Source organism: Osmerus mordax, chromosome 3 (genome assembly GCF_038355195.1).
Source record: "Osmerus mordax isolate fOsmMor3 chromosome 3, fOsmMor3.pri, whole genome shotgun sequence".
Classification (NCBI taxonomy): domain Eukaryota; kingdom Metazoa; phylum Chordata; class Actinopteri; order Osmeriformes; family Osmeridae; genus Osmerus; species Osmerus mordax.
The window spans coordinates 9,515,303-9,534,992 of NC_090052.1; the positions used below are offsets into that span (position 1 = coordinate 9,515,303).

At 43.3% G+C, this 19,690-nt stretch overlaps 1 protein-coding gene across 1 annotated transcript in view; it reads right to left on the bottom strand.

Annotated features, from left to right (window-relative positions):
- Positions 1 to 2,057: 2,057 nt before the first annotated feature.
- LOC136938180 (cytohesin-3) overlaps positions 2,058 to 19,690 on the bottom strand; it is a 44,504-nt gene continuing 26,871 nt past the window's right edge. Inside the window, exons 4-12 of the mRNA XM_067231455.1 lie at positions 17,858 to 17,976; positions 17,342 to 17,422; positions 16,768 to 16,880; positions 14,997 to 15,145; positions 14,362 to 14,473; positions 12,419 to 12,495; positions 11,815 to 11,886; positions 4,136 to 4,290; positions 2,058 to 2,650 (exon numbers count right to left, since the gene is read on the bottom strand). Coding sequence (XP_067087556.1) covers positions 2,578 to 2,650; positions 4,136 to 4,290; positions 11,815 to 11,886; positions 12,419 to 12,495; positions 14,362 to 14,473; positions 14,997 to 15,145; positions 16,768 to 16,880; positions 17,342 to 17,422; positions 17,858 to 17,976 — 951 coding nt within the window. The 3' untranslated portion in view covers positions 2,058 to 2,577. The remainder of the gene's footprint in view (positions 2,651 to 4,135; positions 4,291 to 11,814; positions 11,887 to 12,418; positions 12,496 to 14,361; positions 14,474 to 14,996; positions 15,146 to 16,767; positions 16,881 to 17,341; positions 17,423 to 17,857; positions 17,977 to 19,690) is intronic.

Consider the following 19,690-nt stretch of genomic DNA (forward strand, 5'->3'; position numbering starts at 1 on the left):
TTATGGAGTGTCGGAGAGTTAATGTTTATCTATTTGTATTGAAACAAAACACAGACATTTTGTACGTGCTTTATTTATAATTGATGTATATTGTACTGCAGAATCATGCCTACCACAGTAGAGCATAATGCCAAAAAATGTAATAGCTTTGCCCGTAAATGCTTTTACTATAAGTGTCAGCTTAGCTGAATTGGCCTTGCTACTTTTCTGTAAAAAAAAACATATTGTATTTCTGCAGAATAATTTATTGATTTGAGAAATAAATAACATGGCTTGAGAAATGAAGTGGAGTAGTGTCCAAGACCTTTATGTTTATAATGTCTGAAATTGCTTAATTACTATACATTTTCAAATAGTGAATAAAATAGTTGTTTAGACCCAAAAGTAATGAAATAATGATAAGGTTTAAAAATAAATTTTATTTGATTTCAGGTAGAAGTTGCTGGTGTCAAACTGATGCTTTGCTTCGTCCACATTTTAATTGATCTCATACTTAGTTTTACTGTGTGATTGTTGTACTCACCATATGACACTGTTACCTAAAGGTACCTAACATTAAACATGCTATATCCCAAAATATTGTGTTGAAATGAATGTTAAATTATTATTATTATTAATTCATTCCTTTTAAATAAGTTAATAATAATAATAGGTTTCAGTGATAGGAGCTACATACATATGCAAAAATGTTGGTCAAGTACAATGAATAATGAATTAGACCAGTGTGGGCTTCATGTATACTTTATAGTAGTTACAAGTAATGTACAACATGACTGATAGCTCTTACAGATATATAAAAGTTAATGTGGCTATAGCCTTCCACAAGGTGGCAGTATGTCATATACTGCCCTTGTGTCAGGACAGGTATTTTACAATCACTTATGATCCTTATGTTCATCTTAGTTGTCGTCAAATACTGATTCACCAACCAGATCAGCGGTTCTTATCTGACTATAATTAAATATCATCATCATAATAATTATTTGTATCATTGTCATCATTACATCATCAATTTTCTGACATCTCACTGTTTTTGCTTATGATTATTTAAGGCTTTTGTATTGTACACCCCAAACTTAACTGTTGCAAGTACTGCCAGAAGGTTCACAGAGTGTGCATCCAACAACAAAAAAAGATCAAAAACCTATACAGTATATACACATACATAACTTAAGTCTACAGTTTTCAAATGTTACGGATAGAATTAAACCATTTCACAAAATAAATAAATACAAACAGGTAGTTGATTATAGTTTTTTTAAAAGGGGAATACAAAAGCAAGCAAGGATCTTCAGATTACAAATCAAATTCCTACGGGAACACATCAAAACATCAAACCCTCACATCTCATCATCAACACAGTCCAGTAGCTTTGGACCTTGAGAGATTTTAAAAAGAAAAGCTTAAACTGACTAGTGCCCATAGATGGTTTCTGCATGCCCATAAAAAGCTTAAAGGCAAGTTACTCTGTTAAAAAGGGCTTCTGAGTTCACAAGTTGGCTTCATCTGGGCATTGTACAACTGCAACTTTAATTCACAACCAAAATCATAAGTATGCACTTTTCATTGTCATGTGGTGCACACATAATATGAAATCAGTCCAGCTGACTTATAACTTCAACACTGGGTCTACATTTGACCTAATTCTAACCTAGCTCTGGATACTGAGGTACTCATACTGAGGCAGAACCCCTGCAAATGGCACTATTGAGATGTATTCAGCACCAGTTATATGATGACCGTTCATGTTAGGGTACTGCAATATTAAGGTTCAACCCACCCCACAAACTCACTAACCCCCTCCTCTTCCGATCTCTCCCTCCCCCCCCCCTCTCCTTCTCTTTCCCGCTCAGACATTGTCACAATGTCACTAAGAGGAGCTGGTTTGATATCCCCTTATGAATCATTCCCAACCAACTGTATAAAACACACAAACCTCTGTATGTTCGCTAGCAGAGACACCACTCTGTCACTTTGTTTACCTCTCAGTCCAAGGACCTTCCACAAGATGGCCTTAACTTCCCTCTGTTGGCACACTTTAGATACATACACAGTTGCTGCAAACAGTATGCACACACACACAAATACAAAGGGGGGGGGTGAAGGGCTCAAGGAAGGGGGGGGGGCTGCTTACAGAAAGACCGAGGGAGGCGGAGGGGTAGAAAACAGCAAGCCTGCATCACACTGCCAGCCTCTGGCGTTTGGGACCTGATGATCATAAACTGATGGTGTCCATCAGTGGATCCATGATACGTGACAGTCTTCTCCTGTGTCGCCTGCCCCGGGGTTCTCCAGCTGTAAGGCAGCCTTGGAGATTGTTCAGGAGGTGTAACAGGTGTAGTTGCGCTACTCGTCAGTGTAGCTTCCTCCTGATCTTCCCCACACCAGGATTTGAACTCTTACAAGCTCTGCTTTAACCAGGTACGCAAACCGAAAAGCTAGCTCTTCGATAGCACGGATGGGCGGTATTTCTACTGAGGAGTGAGTTTAACCAGTTCCACTCGGTTACAGAAGGATAGAATGGACGGAGGAGTGATGGAGGAGGGGAATGTTGGAGGAGTGCTGATAGTTCCCTCTTCATTTCTTGTTGGCGATCCTCCTCTTCCTTGTGGCCAGCATATCGTAGAAAGGATCTCTGCTGATGCTGGCCCTGGAGAAACCAATTGGAGCAGAGCACCATGAAATAAATAAGACACAAGGGGAGACTGGAACATCTTTGATATGGAAATGCAGGCAGATTTAGACAAACCCCAGATCAAACTAGATCAGAAAAAAGAAAAAAGTTTGTACGATGACCTACTTTGGTTTCCATGGTTTCTGAAGAGAACCCACCCCCTTGTCCTATCTCCTCTCTTTTTTCCCCGGTTCTCTAGCTCCATCTCTGTGAGTTTCCCTGGAACATTCTCCATGATTCCTCCTGATCTAGAACCCTCCCTCCCTCCCTCCCTCCCTCCCTCCCTCCCTCCCTCCCTCCCTCCCTCCCTCCCTCCCTCCCTCCCTCCCTCCCTCCCTCCCTATCTCTTTCTTCCCCCATCTCTCTCTCTCTTTCTTATTCTTTTCTCACAATTTTTATCTCAGAGAAAAGGCAATGTGTATATTGACATCCAGTGAGTTCTAGCGCAGAGCACAGTTTCATGGTTGCTAAATCCCGTTAGCAGCCATACAAAGCCAAACCCATCTCAACCCCCACTGCAGTTGTATCTGTCTGTCTCTCACTTCACATTGAGGCTCAAAGAACACCCGCGCCATATGAAAGATTCATTCTCATAAGTTTTTGTTTTATTGTCCATTTCTGCAACCAAATTTGACAAAACAAAGACAAGCGACGTGGTGTCGCTCTGAAGATTCATTGGAGAGTGAAGTGGGAAGCCACTCAAGGCATGGAGGTGACTCACTGCAATGGACCGTTGGTACATAAGTAAATTATGAAATTATGACGTAGATTGCATCTGATGCTGTAGTGGCCTACTTTAGCATGACATAATTACTATTTTCTTGACAAACGGGCCTTAGAAAATGTGTTTCTAGTGTTTGTTTTCAAACTCTTAACAGTGATTTAAAGATTATAGGATAAACAACAAAGATTATGTCAATCTCTAATTTAGGGAAGTGCTTGCTGTTAGCCTGCGCTACTGGGGGCGGGGAGGATGGAAGGGGGAGGATGGAGGAGGGTGGTGGGTGATGGGGCTTCAGCCCAGTTTGAAGCCTTCTTTCCTGGCTGCTATAGCTGGACTTGCCTGCTCACTGCCTGGAATGCCATAAGTGGTAGCTAACTAATCCCTCTCCCCCATACCCCCATCAATTTCCCCTTTGAATACATGAATGGAACACAGGGAGTATTGCTCTAAATATTGTATGCTATTGCCTGACTCTGCTGAGCCAACGACTGTATGACATTGCACCATCTCCAGTGCAGGCAATACAAATTACCCAGGGTGAACATCACTGATGCTTGCTTGGATCTGTTTCTTTTAAACGTCTACTAATTTTCCATTTCATATGGTCTCTGCTATGCATTTTGTCACAAATAGCTTTCCTGCTTCTTGACATCATCAAATCCCTGTCCTAGTCTGACATCATGGGTGACAAATGACTTCCCTTCCTGTTAGGGGTCTCAGTAAGCAGTGAGTCTTACTTGATTGACTTGATCCACTCTTCCTTCTCCTCGGGTGTGGGCGCCGATATCCTATACACTACGTGGTTGCCCTCGACAACACGTCCGTCTGCCTCTGTCTTGCAGGCTTTTATCACCTGACCCTTGTGGTTAGGGTTGAAGAGCTCAAAACAGTTCTGGAAGAATGGAGAGGAACTGTCATGTTAACTATAACATAGTTAGGAGCACCTTCAATATTTGTTGACTCCTAAGGACTATGAGCGTAGATTTAGGGTTATGACTATAGTCTGTTAATGTTGGTTGAAGGTTGGAATGTGTATATTGAGGTATATAATGTGTATGTTGTGGTATATTGAGATAAATACTGTGTATGTTGAGGTGTATTGAGGTATATAATGTGTATTTCAAGGTATTTTGAAGTATTGAGGTATATAATGAGGTGTATATTGAGATATACTGTATAATGTGTACGTTGAGGTATTTAATGTGTATATGAGATATGCAGTGTTGTGCACGTTCATACCTCTCATGAACTCGTTCAAAGTTCAGTTTATACAAGTAAACATTAATAGTTAACGTTCATAGTTCACCATTTAAATTCTGAAATAGTTCATAGTTCAGTTCATTTCATAGTTTTAAGGTGTGTGTTTACTTTGTGTAAAAATCCTGCAAAAAATAATAAGGTGCATCAGATGTAGTCGCTGAGCCCTGAGTCTGCGTCTCTGCTTTCACATTTTTATGAGACCAAGAGCTGTTGTCTTGGAATACGTTGCTTGTTTGGTCAACATGTGTGTGCGATGAATCATGGGTAACATAGTGCGAAGTCGAGTTAGTTGGTTTAGGTTAGGCTACATAGAGAAAATGTTACGGGCACTGAGCAACGACATGGTGCAAGCATTCGATTTAGACAGCGTCTCTCCTCAGGAGAAGGAAAACATTCCGTAACGTTTTAGCTAGACCTCAGATAATATGGTAACACCCCTAGCCGGGATGCTAATCGAGGAGTCGGGAATCAACCGGTGGCAGTACTGAGTGTTTATTATCGATACACACAGTTGTGGGCCACTGTCTACGCCATAACCTGTAACAGAACAATTCTAATACCGATGCTTAATCGGTCGAACAAAGACAGGGAGTCTACCTGCGGGAGTCCACCGAGGATGGCCGACGAGGCTGGATCACCTCTTCTGATAAGTATCACCCTATTTGTATTCTAATCCACATAGAACATATTCATAGCTAGCATGTGTTTCTTCAGCATTCCCGTTCATTACACCACTCGCAGATGCAGATGTCACAAAGTATATACGGTCCACTTCTAACCTTAGCTACCTATCCAGATCTTCACCACCTGCCCTCTCTCTTTCTATAGGGCTCTGGAACTGCCAGTCTGCCGTGAACAAGGCAGACTTCATCCCGGTGTTTTCATCCCATGCTTCTCTTCATGCCCTTGCGCTGACAGAGACATGGATCCGCCCAGAAAACACTGCAACTCCAGCTGCTCTCTCCGTCAACCACTCGTTCTCTCACTCACTCCGCTCAACCGGGCGAGGTGTTGGGACAGGTTTGCTTCTTTCCCCACATATCAAATACACATCCACCCCACTCTCTGTTACCGCCAAATCATTTGAACACCATTATGTGATGCTAACTGATCCTGATCCTAACTGATGGGAGTCAGATGGCTGAGCGGTTAGGGAGTCGGGCTATTAATCAGAAGGTTGTTGGTTCGAATCCTGGCTGTGCCAAATGACCTTGTGTCCTTGGGCAAGGCACTTCACCCTACTTGCCTCGGGGGAATGTCCCTGTACTCACTGTAAGTCGCTCTGGATAAGAGCGTCTGCTAAATGACTAAATGTAAATGTAATGTAATGATCAAAGCATTCTTAGTTGTCCTCTATCGCCCACCAGGGCCGCTAGCCGACTTTGTGGAGGAGCTGGACATGCTTCTCAGCATCCTCCCGGATGATGGAACCCCGCTGATAATCCTTGGGCACTTCAACATCCACCTCGAAGGAAGGCAGGCCGTCGACTTCATGTCTCTTCTGACTTCCTTCGACCTGATGCTGCTGAACACACCGGCGACCCACAAGGCAGGCAAACAGCTCGACCTCATCCTGACACTTAACTGTATCACTGACTTAACCTCTGTAACCCCACTACACATTTCCGATCACTCCATTATCCAATTGTCTGTATCTCTCCCTCCAACTCCTCCTACCTCCCCTCCTCTCGTAACTTTCCGGCGCAACCTTCGCTCCCTATCCCCCTCCCATTTCTCCTCCATTGTATCATCCTCCCTCCCATTGACGAGTTCACTTCACACCCCACTGACACTGCCACCAACTCCCTGTTATCCACATTGACTGCATCACTTGACACTCTCTGTCCCCTGTCAACCAGGCCTGCACGATCTTCTCCCTCCTGCCCGTGGCTCACAGACGTTATTCGTGAAGAATGGTCCATCTTTCGGGCAGCTGAGAGGAGATGGCACAAGTCCAAAGACGGTCTGGACCTTGATAAGTACCACTCCCTCCTTAAATCCTTATCTGCCCGCATAACTGATGCTAAAACACACTACTTCCTGAACAACATTAACTCTGCCTCAAACCCCCACAAACTTTTCTCTACCTTCTCCACCCTTCTTAACCCCCCCCCCCCCTCCACCCTAACAGCAGACTACTTCTCCTCCTTCTTTGAGAAAAAAGTCGCCGACATTAGCAGTCGGTTCCCTAAACCCACATTTCCCACCCTCTCACCCTGTATGACTGACCCAACTAAATGTCTAAACTCTTTCTCTCCCCGGTCCAAGGCAGATGTCTCTGACCTCATTCTCTCCCATCGCCCCACCTCCTGTCCCCTTGATCCAGTCCCCTACCCTCTCTTTCAAACCATCTCTCCCTCCATCATAACTTATATTCTCCATGTCCTCAACTCTTCTCTTGCTTCCGGCACTTTCCGCTCTGCCTTCAAACAGGCCAGAGTTGGCCCTCTACTCAAAAAACCCTCCCTTAACCCAGCCGTCCTCCAGAACTACAGACCAGTATCACTGCTACCCTTCCTTTCAAAAACAATTGAACGCGCTGTATCTAACCAACAGTCAAACTTTCTCTCTCAGAACAACCTGCTGGACCCCAACCAATCGGGCTTCAAGACTGGCCACTCCACAGAAACTGCCCTCCTGTCAGTCACCACTGCCCTCCAGTCTGCCAGAGCGGCTTCGAGGTAATCCGTCATCATTCTGCTGGACCTTTCTGCAGCGTTTGATACAGTTAACCATCAGATCCTGCTCGCCAGACTGTCTGAGATGGGCATCACTGGCACTGCACTTCAGTGGATCTCATCCTACCTGTCGGGAAGATCATACCAGATCTCCTGGGGAGGCAAAGTGTCAGGACCCCGCCAGCTCTCCACTGGTGTCCCACAGGGCTCCGTCCTTGGACCCCTCTTCTTCTCCCTCTACACCACCTCACTTGGACCAATCATCACCTCCCATGGCTTCTCCTACCACTGCTACGCTGACGACACGCAGCTGTACCTGTTGTTCCCCCCAACTGATCCGGTGATCTCAGCTAGGATCGAGGCCTGCCTCACAGACATCTCTGCCTGGATGACCAAGCACCACCTCCAGCTGAACCTCGCAAAAACAGAACTTCTCATCATCCTGGCCAAGCCCTCCATCTCCCACGATCTCTCAATCACCCTGGGATCTGCGACGGTGACCCCTTCATCCTCTGCCAGGAACCTCGGGGTTACCATGGATGACAAGCTTTCCATCATGGCCCACATTGCTGCAGTCTCACGGTCGTGTAGATTCACCCTCTACAACATCCGGAAGATCAGGAGATACCTCTCTGAGCATTCCACCCAGCTGCTAGTCCAAGCACTTGTTCTCTCAAAGTTGGACTACTGCAACTCGCTGCTCGCCGGTCTCCCAGCATGCGCAACCCGTCCTCTCCAGAGGATTCAAAACGCGCCAGCCCGCAAGGTCTTCAACCTACCCAGACGCTCCCATGTTACCCCGCTCCTCATCTTCACTGGCTACCCATCACAGCCCGTATCAGATTCAAGATCCTGGTACTGACCTTTCGAGCGGTGAACGGGACTGCAACCGACTACATCAAGTCTCTCCTCCAGCCTTACACCCCCACCCACCACCTACGGTCTTCTTCTAACAACCGTCTGGTTGCATGATCTGCATGATCTTATGGTTCTTCCCTTTGGCACTTATTTGGTTTTTCACAATGTATGCTTCATGTTTTGTCTGCTCGCAATGTTTGGGGCTATCTCGTTGTTATGATCAGTGACCTATGCACTTTTGTAAAGCTCTCTCTTGGAAGTCGCTTTGGATAAAAGCGTCTGCTAAATGCATAAATGTAAATGTACCGTATTTTACGGAAAATAAGCCGCGACTTGTACTCCGATTTTACAGTTTTCTTGTGCTTGTGCGGCTTATATTTCGAAGCGGCTTATAGTCCGGTTTCAGAACACAAAAGTGGCTTCTCTCAAGATCTCTACCGACCGTGCAGCTAATTTTAAGCTCAACAATTGAACGGGGGCTTATTACTTGAAAGAGGAATTATTTACTGTTTTCTCAGTTACACTATCAGGGCTTGGAAATACAGTGACTTGCTAAAGTAGGAAAATGGCTAGTAGAACACAACATTTTATAATAATTTCAGTTAATCAAACAGCTGCAAACCCAGTGAAATGTTATAGGCTAGGCTGGCTAGCAAAATAACCCTAGCATCGCTAACAACATTACTAAGTCAACTTTGGTAGTCTAACCAAGCTCTTTGTAAGTTCGTTTTAGATATAATTGTATTTTTTCATAACTTGTATTTTATCACTGCTCTTCTTGACATCGCCATCGAACAGCCCTCACTTATTTCACGTAATGCTTTCAGAATTAAGCCTACGGCAACTCCCGAGGGACAAAACACCCTTGTCCGTTGTCACATAGAAAGGTCTGCTACAGTAGGCTATCCTCAGGATTTGCAAGCTAGCTAAACTTATAATATATCTAAATAATTTTGTAGACATAACAATGGATTCTGCCACTAAATGAGTGACTTGGATTTATTTCTGGACATACTATCCACAACCGAAGTGTGTTACACAATGCTGTAAGATCGCCTATACTCGTGCATTGCTCTTGGTACTCAGAATGCCCTGCGGCAAGCTGAAAAGCTACTAAGTTAAAGGCATTAGCTTAGTTAAATAAGCATTGTTTGGAGTTCTCCAAACAATGCTATCCAAGCTGTCCGCAGCCATAGCATGAACGTGTAAGTGATTATTTGACAGCATTGGGCCACGCAACGGTAATATTGTTTGCTTATAAAGTGCGGCTTGTACTCCAGTGCGGCTTATACTCTGCAAACACACTACTTTGCAAACACAAAGAAAAAACGCACTACTACTCTACTTTGCAAACACAAAGTGCTCATTCTGGGGGGGGGGTGGCTGATACACGATGCGGCTTATTTACCGTGAAATGCGGTAATTGCTCTTGACCTGCTGCTTTCTCAACGACATGTATTGTTGCACTCGAGCATGAAGTAATATGGGAGTCAGGTGGCTGAGCGATTAGGGATTCGGGCTAGTAATCTGAAGGTTACCGGTTCGATTCATGGCTGTGCAAATTACGTCCTCGACAGGTCTGCAAACGCCTTTGTAAACCGAGATTTGTTCAAACGTAACAAACGTTTTAACAAATCGACCTACGGTCTCGGTTAACAAACGTTTGAACATATCTCGGTTTACAAAGGCGTTTGCAGACCTGTCGAGGAGTAAACATTTGCAGTTTATATTGAGATATACTGTATACTGCGTACGTTGAGGTGTATTGAGGTATATAATGTGTATGTTGAGGTGTATTGAGGTATATAATGTGTATTTCGAGGTATTTTGAAGTATTGAGGTATATAATGAGGTGTACAGTTAGGTCCATAAGTATTTGGACATTGACACAATTTTCATCATTTTGGCTCTGTATACCACCACAATGGATTTGAAATTAAACAATCAAGATGTGCTTTAAGTGCAGACTTTCAGCTTTAATTTCAGGGTATTTACATCCAAATCAGGTGAACGGTGTAGGAATTACAACACATTTTATATGTGGCCCCCCCCTTTTTAAGGGACCAAAAGTAATTGGACAATTGGCTGCTCAGCTGTTCCATGGCCAGGTGTATGTTATTCCCTCATAAAGGGAGTTTGTTATTTCATTGACAAGGAGCAGATAAAAGGTCTAGAGTTCATTTCAAGTATGGTATTTGTGTTTGGAATCTGTTGCTGTCAACTCTCAATATGAAGTCCAAAGAGCTGTCACCATCAGTGAAGCAAGCCATCGTTAGGCTGAAAAATCAAAACAAACCTATCAGAGAGATAGCAAAAACATTAGGTGTGGCCAAATCAACTGTTTGGTACATTCTTAAAAAGAAAGAACGCACTGGTGAGCTCAGCAACACCAAAAGACCCGGAAGACCACGGAAAACAACTGTGGTGGATGACAGAAGAATTCTTTCCCTGGTGAAGAAAAACCCCTTCACAACAGTTGGCCAGATCAAGAACACTCTCCAGGAGTTAGGCGTATCTGTGTCAAAGTCAACAATTAAGAGAAGACTTCACCAGAGTAAATACAGAGGGTTCACCACAAGATGTAAACCATTGGTGAGTCTCAAAAACAGGAAGACCAGATTAGAGTTTGCCAAAAAACAAGAGCCTGTACAGTTCTGGAACAACATCCTATGGACAGATGAGACCAAGATCAACTTGTACCAGAATAATGGGAAGAGAAGAGTATGGAAAAGGGAAGGAACTGCTCATGATCCAAAGCATACCACCTCATCAGTGAAGCATGGTGGAGGTAGTGTTATGGCGAGGGCATGTATGGCTGCCAATGGAACTGGTTCCCTTGTATTTATCGATGATGTGACTGCTGACAAAAGCAGTAGGATGAATTCTGAAGTGTTTCGGGCAATATTATCTGCTCAGATTCAGCCAAATGCTTCAGAACTCATAGGACGGCGCTTCACAGTGCAGATGGACAATGACCCGAAGCATACTGCGAAAGCAACCAAAGAGTTTTTTAAGGCAAAGAAGTGGAATGTTCTGCAATGGCCAAGTCAATCACCTGACCTAAATCCAATTGAGCATGCATTTCACTTGCTAAAGACAAAACTGAAGGGAAAATGCCCCAAGAACAAGCAGGAACTGAAGACAGTTGCAGTAGAGGCCTGGCAGAGCATCACCAGGGACGAAACCCAGCGTCTGGTGATGTCTATGGGTTCCAGACTTCAGGCTGTCATTGACTGCAAAGGATTTGCAACCAAGTATTAAAAGTGACAATTAGATTTATGATTGTTAGTTTGTCCAATTATTTTTGGTCCCTTAAAAAGGGTGGGGCCACATATAAAATGTGTTGTAATTCCTACACCGTTCACCTGATTTGGATGTAAATACCCTGAAATTAAAGCTGAAAGTCTGCACTTAAAGCACATCTTGATTGTTTAATTTCAAATCCATTGTGGTGGTATACAGAGCCAAAATGATGAAAATTGTGTCAATGTCCAAATACTTATGGACCTAACTGTATATTGAGATATACTGTATAATGCGTATGTTGAGGTGTATTGAGGTATATAATGTGTATATTGAGGTCAGGGTTAAGGCGTTGACCAATGTGGACAAACACTCACTGGTTTCCTGGGTTCCTCCACCTCTCTGATGCTGAGGTTTTCCAGAGGAATGATGCCTCGAGGCTCCTTATCCTGGTGAAGAGAGGAAGAGAGAGAGAGAGAGACGCAAGCACCAAGGCCAGGTCAGGGGAGGGGGAGAAAGGGAGATGAAGAGAGAAGGAGAGGGAGAGAAGGAAATATGAAGCGAGGCAGATAGAGAGAGAATGAGACAGAGGGAGAGAGGATGAGGGAGAGATAGAGATAGAGGTGGATGAAGAGAGAACGAGAGGGAGAGAGGGAGGGAAGGAGAGAGAAATAAAGAGAACAAAAGTGGACAAAATGTGCTGGTACATGGTTTCCTAGTCTGGAAAACAACCTTCACTACCCTCTGGTCTGTTCTCTGTAATGTAGGAAATAATGCGCGTGCCAGTGTCTAGGGGACAGGACATCATGACAGCATCCACAAGGATAATACCAGGGCAGAGGAGACCAAAGTGCTGATGATGCTTTTATCTAGGACAGACAGCCACTCATACACACACACACAATAATGTGATTGTTGTGATTATGATAACTATGATTGTTTGTACTGTGCCATATATTATCTCAACCCTGGTAGACTTACTGTGGTGTACTCAAAGTAGTAGAGGCAGTTATCAGTTAGGATGAACCACCTTCTCTTCCAAGTCTTTACCCGCCCTCCTGACAGGAAGTGAAAGAGGAAACAGGAAATGACACACTGGCATTAGTGACAGACTGGTAGCCTTCATAGGAAAACTTTATTTAAAAACAACAGGATGGTTAAGAGAAGAATACATTTTAGCAGTAATAGCACAATGATTGTGCGGTACTACCGGATAGTGGTAACAGTATTAAATAATCTGTCCATAGGCAGCGACATTGACAATCATTATTAGTCTGGTTGAGAACTAACATACGTCCTTGTATTCCTTCAGCAATGTTCCATTAAACACACCAACTATACAGTAACTGGCTCCACACTTCCTGCCAAGAGTATATGGGAAGGATGATGACTCTGATGATGACTGATTTAGCAAGAGAAGCGAGGCATTTTGTGTGTGCAATTGTTGGATTTGTGTGTTAGAGGACAAGTAAAAAAAAATTGTGTAAGCATTTGAAAAAAACTGTAATAACTGTGTATATGATATACTATACAAAAATGTAATATTATTGCAAAGGTGTTTGCAATGTAAGACAAATGTTTGCTTTTGAAACGTGTTTGTGATATTTTGAATGCAGTGCTTCATTTTGCAAGAGATGTGAGGCATTTTACATTTTGTGTGTGCAATTCTTGGATTTGTGTGTAAGGTTTTGAGAAAAAATAAAAGTAATGTGTGTAAGCAGTTGAAAAAAACTGTAATACAACCTAACATGTTTATGTATGTCCCATGTCATGTCACTCCATTCTGAAGGCACACTGGCTCTATTTAGTGTAAGTTTCTATAGAGTTTGACAAGACTACAAAGACATTACCAAGAACTTTTGGAATGTGCAGGTTTGAACCAGGTGTGTGTTTGTGCAGGTGTGTGCGCATTTATGTGCACAAACCTGTGCGTTTGTGTGAAAAACTGAAGCCCCCTGCAGTGAGTGGCCTTCAACTTTTGACAGGCAGTAACAAGGCTGCTATGATGACACAGTTATGGCAGTTTACTGTGAGAGTGTTGTGCTAAGGCACATGAGGGACCAAGAGAGATAGTGAAGGAGGCTATAAAAGAGGGGAGGATGGAGGGGAGAGAGATGAGAGGTTAGGGTTAATGGGCTCAATAGGAAGAAACTTGAAACAATTGTAGTATCCAGACTAAATTAAAAACACACCATTATTAAAAGACACACACACACACTTACAACCCTAATGTTATGTGACGTTAAGAGGAAGGGGGAGAAAATTAGGAACATGTGTACACACAGACAACAAACTCATGTTAATGAAATTGAGAGAGCCACTGATACATTTTTATCACCACACTGATAAAGATTTCCTCAAAGGTTATTTTTGACATTGTCAGCTTCCCAGCCTCTTACTGTGTTTGTGCAATGTATTCTGGGAAGGTTGCTGATCACTGCAGTCTACGAGCTGCCATGGTAACATGGCCATGGTAACACGTCAGCCAGCATGACAGCACTGAGACACACTCTGATCCGTACGCACCAGCTAAAATCATACTGGAAGTTCACTGCCCTCTCAAATGTGACATGTTAATACTATACAACACGCTTGTCTGTGAATGACCTGAAAGCCATTATTATCGGTATTCTACATTGAATCCAGAATAAGTATTAATGTGATAAACACGTTCTCTGATTTCCTCAGACATCCTCTCAAGGCTGTTGCTAAACATAACTCAACCAGGAGACACTTCAAGCAGGACCAGACACTGATCGCAGGTGACTTCCTGTTGCACAGCCACACGCATTTAATACTGTGAGTTTTAACCCCTGGTAATACGGTATGAAAGCCAACCTGGTTAAGGTTAATCCTGATCAAGAGATCATCCTGAGAAGTCATGCATTCCTATTGCAGGGAAAATTGTATCCTTTCCTATTAACCTAATTTGAGCAGCCAGCCCTCTCTGTCTGGGTTGAAGAACGTGTGTGTCAGGTCGTTCCCATCATCCTCCGGGATCTTGAAAGGTTCGCTCTTGATGCTCTCGTACAGATTCTGGGGATAGAGAGAATACAGAAAGGGAAACAAAGAGAGATGGAGGAGGGGACACAGAGTAAGGGAAGAAAGAAGGGTGAGAGAGAGAGGATTAGCCAGAGATAGATGAGATAGAGGAGGGTGGCATTAGTGTCTCTTAACACTTGCAAATGAACACACGCACAAATATTCACTGTAGCTCCTCAGCTTACCGGTGCATAAAACCTAAACAGCTAGATCCTTCTAGGAAAGGAGAGGTGTGACCTCTGCACCTTAAATCTGGGTTTAGTCTGTGTGCTAGTTTGGGAAAAACATGAGACTGAAGAAGAGACTAGGAGAAAAACTAAGTACATTTCCTGACAGCGTGCCCTTTTAAACTTGAGGTGAGCCTAGGGGCACACTGGTGTTGGCCACAGGCTGTGGGTTTAACATTCCAAATGTGATATTATTAATACTGCTCATCTGCTTAAACACACAAACACACACACACACACACACACCCACACATACACTCGCACACACACACAAGCAGACACACACACACCCTGAGCAGCTCCTCGGGCAGGTCGCCCCCCTCGTTAATGCCTCTGTTCATGGAGATGAAGCGCTCCACAGGGGGCTTGTCCCTCACGTTGGGGTTGTGCAGGCTGGTGTTCAGCATGATGATGGCAAAAGACAACACGTAACACGTGTCTGAGGTAAAAACAAACAGAATAATACTGAATATTAGGGGAACCCAGCATCATGCCTTCAAACTTGAAATACTGTTTTGAAGTATTCAGTTGTGTTTGGGACTGTTTACTGTACACAAACTCAAACTGAGAGGACATTGTGATCTTTCTAATATAAAAAATCTGGAACAACCTCAGGGATATCCGGTTACAGTCATTCTAGTTAGTTACTGACATAAAATACGTTTATGTTATGTAAACAAATCCCATTATAATTAGTGGTGGGCTGTTATCGGCGTTAACGTGCTGCGTTATCGGACTTATCGGGCGATAAAAAAAATATCGCCGCTAATCTATTCTCAAAGTTGGGTTGGGAGCTGGGTCTTTACTACGCAAGCTGTGATGACTTTCACCTTGATATTTTAGCGCGGATGTATGCCTAGCCGAATTGCACTGTAGGGGGCGAGAACGAGTCTTCGAACCTGTGTGTATGCCTTGTGTATGAAATTATCACATCAAACGTGACGTGCTAACATGGATGCAGCTATGAAGCCATCTGGTTTGCTTCAGGGAAAATGTATTTTTAAGAAGCTTCCCAATGGAAACCTCGACAAGACTAAGGTTGTTTGCACCTTGTGCTATGCGGAATTAGTTTACTGTAGGAGTTCTTCCAGTCTGAAATACCACCTAAACGCAAAGCATCCCTTAGCTAATGCGGAAGATGCCGGGCCAAGCACTGATGTAGCGCAGGGGAAGAGTCGTCGTCAAACTACTATGTTTGAGTGCAACCGAGGCAAGCCCGTCAGCACAGCTCTATCAGCCAAGCTAACTAATCTAATAAACAGTTAATAAACACAAGTACATCTTATTGAACATAATTTATTTTCATCACCAATTATCATAGTAGAACAGCTTTCTCAAGCAATTTGTGATGCATTTTGGAAACAGGAGATGAGCCCCTGGTCTAATGCGCCACCTGGCTTGAGAAACTCGTTCTCAAAGACTTACTTTTAGTAATTATTTGGGTAGCACAAATATTCTGAATGCCTTCAGCGGAATTCAAATGAGCCATTTTAATCTAGATTAATCTAGATTAACGCCAAGATTACAGTGAGATTAATCTAGATTTAAAACAATAATCTATGCCCACCACTAATTATAATATACCATCTAGTAGAGATCAGAGAGTAGGGATGAACCAACCAGTAGCAGCATCTCCTACTTAGTCTGGGTGTGTCACCACTGCACTACATACATATTCATCACCTTCCCTGTCACCACCTCACTGGACCAACCGTCACCCTCGGTGACCTTAGGGGACAGGGGACAACGTGTGGCATGTGCACGCAGCACTAACGACCCTCTCCTATTGACCAGCGATCACTATAGTTATCGTCATGGTGATTACACAGCAACTAGCAGTCTGTCGGTCGACACTGAGTCATGAAAGATTACAGTAATTAGACAGAGTTATTTTCAAATCGGTAGTGAACTTTCTAGAAAGGTTGTCATTTCCAGATATCATTCTTCTGCTTGTTTTGTTAATTATTAGGATATCAGTCTTGACTGATAATCTAGGTATTTACGTGTATGTGTGTGTGTGTGTTTGTATGTGTGCATGTTTGTATATGTGTAGCATTGTACCTGTGGACTGGAAGACGCCTGAGTTGCATTGGCAATACCTGGAGGCAAAGGCCTCCATCATGCGGTCAATCTTCTGGGCCTCGCCTGGGAGTCTGAAGCTCCACAGAAATTGCCTACACCAGCAGAGAGAGAGAGAAAAAGATAAATAGAGAGTTACAGAGAGAGGAGAGAGGGAGATAGATATAATTACAGAGGAGAGAGAAAGAGAAAGAGAGAGGGAGGAAGAGTGAGAACTGGCGAGGGAAAGAGGAGAGGCTCTCAACGATGTAAAAAGGAGACGTCATTATAATGTCCATAATGAACTATAATGCATACATCCATGAAAGTGTAAAACCAATTTCAACTGAACACAAAGACTGAATAACAGGAGGGTCCACGCCTACAGCTTTTGAATTTCTAGATGATGCAGCCTGGTATCATTACATAGCAGGCTTGTTTCCGATGTTCAATCAATTATTTGTTTGTCCTCTCCTCAAGTGTGTCCTCCACTGACACAAGAGGAACATGAGAAGACAGACACACATTCAAGCCCCCCCTCCCCCCCCACACACACACATAAACACAAACTGCTCACCTTAAAGCTTGTACAAGGTTAAGGTCTGAGAACTCATGAAGCTCCACAAAAGCGTGCAGGACTTTGATGTTGAAGTCATCACTGTAAGAGAAACGTGTCACATCAAACACTAAACACGGCCAGGTTCATTCTGCCATGCTGTTATTGAATTATCCTCACGTCTCCTCAATAGACACAAAAACAAGATTATTAAAGTAATTTGCACTTTTAAGTTTTTTGACCTTTAAAAATGCATTTTCAGGTGAGGTTGGAGGCCTCAAACACTGCAAAGCTATTGATGTCAGTACCAGGACCAAGATCCAACTATGGAAACATTATTTTGACATTCTCACAGAATTGGTTGGAGATAAGAATCACATGTAGCCAGAGCTGTTCCACTGTCTCACCACAGAAACATCCAGACACTCCATTTCCTGAGGATTAATGCCCAGGTCTGAGCAGTCCAAGAGAGAATGATGGAAGAAAGGAAAGAAAAGGAAGAGGAAACATGGAGGAGTAAATGAAGCCAAAACTGACCGTTCTCCTAGGTAGTCTCCAATGACTGTTTTGTTGAGGCCCTCACCCTTGTAAAGGAACTGTGCTATGTCCTCGGGCGTGTGCTGTAGAAGGTCGTTCTCCAGGAGGAACTGTATCCCCTGGAAAACAAACACACACACATGCGCAGAGTGTGTTATCAGTTATCTGTTTCGATGCAGGAGGTGTCAGAGCCCTCATCTCGCCCCCTAAGGTGGTCTTGCAGGACATTACAAGAACTTACTCTGAGATAAGACCAGATAGAATCTAGGATGTGTGGATGTGGTGCAATTTTAATATTGGCCTGAAGTTGCTTGAAGTACATCTTAGTTCTTTATGGACTCATTGAGATAGTTATTTAGGCTTACATGAGAAAAACAAATGTATGTTTAATCCCTAGGAGGACATCACAGTTTTATATTTTAGAAGTTGTGGCTTGAGGATTATAATACCGTATTTCTTCGATTAAACGTTTAATTAGCAAGAGAGATTTAGTTAATTGTAACTACAGTGCGGCCATAGACAAAGAATAGACAAGGAGGGCAAACACAAAGCCTAGTGTAAAATTTAAGCTGCGCTTGTCTACATTGTGTAGAAATCTGAAGCAGCATGCCGAAACGTTCTTACACTTTAGTTTTCAAACAGAAAGCTGTGCAGAAAGCACTCACCAGCACCAATATTTAAAAAGAATTCGAGTCATTCGTTCATTTCAACGGGCAAGCATCATGACACTTTGTATGATTTGAAATTAATCATGATCACAATAGCATTTCATTATCACGCCACACAATTACACTGTACTGAACTGTAAGTAAAGTTAAACAAAAATTGCTAAAATTACCAAAATAACAAAACCTGTAATCAAATCAAAGATTGATGCAACCTGTAATCAAAGAACAAATATCATTCAGAATCAGAATCAGAATGGGATTTATTCGCCATGAAAGTTTGCACAGACAAGGAATTTGCTTTGGCAGGAAGGTGCATACAATAAACATATACCTAAAATTTAAATATGTGGACTATCTATACTAAGGGTACATAAACTAGCAGTACTAAGTGGGATTAGAATAGAATTAAATATACAATAAAATAAAATATAAGTTGCCGTAAATTACAATATAAAAATACAAATATTACAAAAAATACAAATGTACAAGATACCATTATTGTAATGCAGTGCAAAAAGCAGTGTGTTTTAAGCAAGAAGTCATTAGAGTCAGTGTGGTCCCTTGGCCTTGTTGAAGAGGCCAACAGCGGAAGGGAAGAAACTGTTTTTGTGGCGTGAGGTATTGGTCCTGATGGACCGCAGCCTTCTGCCGGAGGGGAGTGACAAACAGGGAGTGTCCAGGGTGGGAGGAGTCGGCCACAATCTTCCTCGCTCGCCTCAGGGTCCTCGAGGTGTGCAGGTCCTCGAGGGTAGGCAGATTGCAACCAATCACCTTCTCAGCAGTGCGGATGATACGCTGCAGTCTGCTCTTGTCCTTGGCAGTGGCAGCAGCGTACCAGACGGTGATGGAGGAGGTGAGGATGGACTCAATGATGGCTGAGTAGAAGTGCACCATCATTGTCTTTGGCAGGTTGAACTTCTTCAGCTGCCGAAGGAAGTACATCCTCTGTTGTGCTTTCTTGATGAGGGAGCTGATGTTCAGTTCCCACTTGAGGTCCTGGGAGAGGATAGTGCCCAGGAAGCGGAAGGACTCCACAGTGTTGACTGGGGAGTCACACAGGGTGATGGGGGTGAGTGGGGCTGTGTTCCTCCTGAAGTCCACAACCATCTCCACTGTCTTAAGAGCATTGAGCTCTAAGTTGTTCTGGCTGCACCAGGTCACCAGG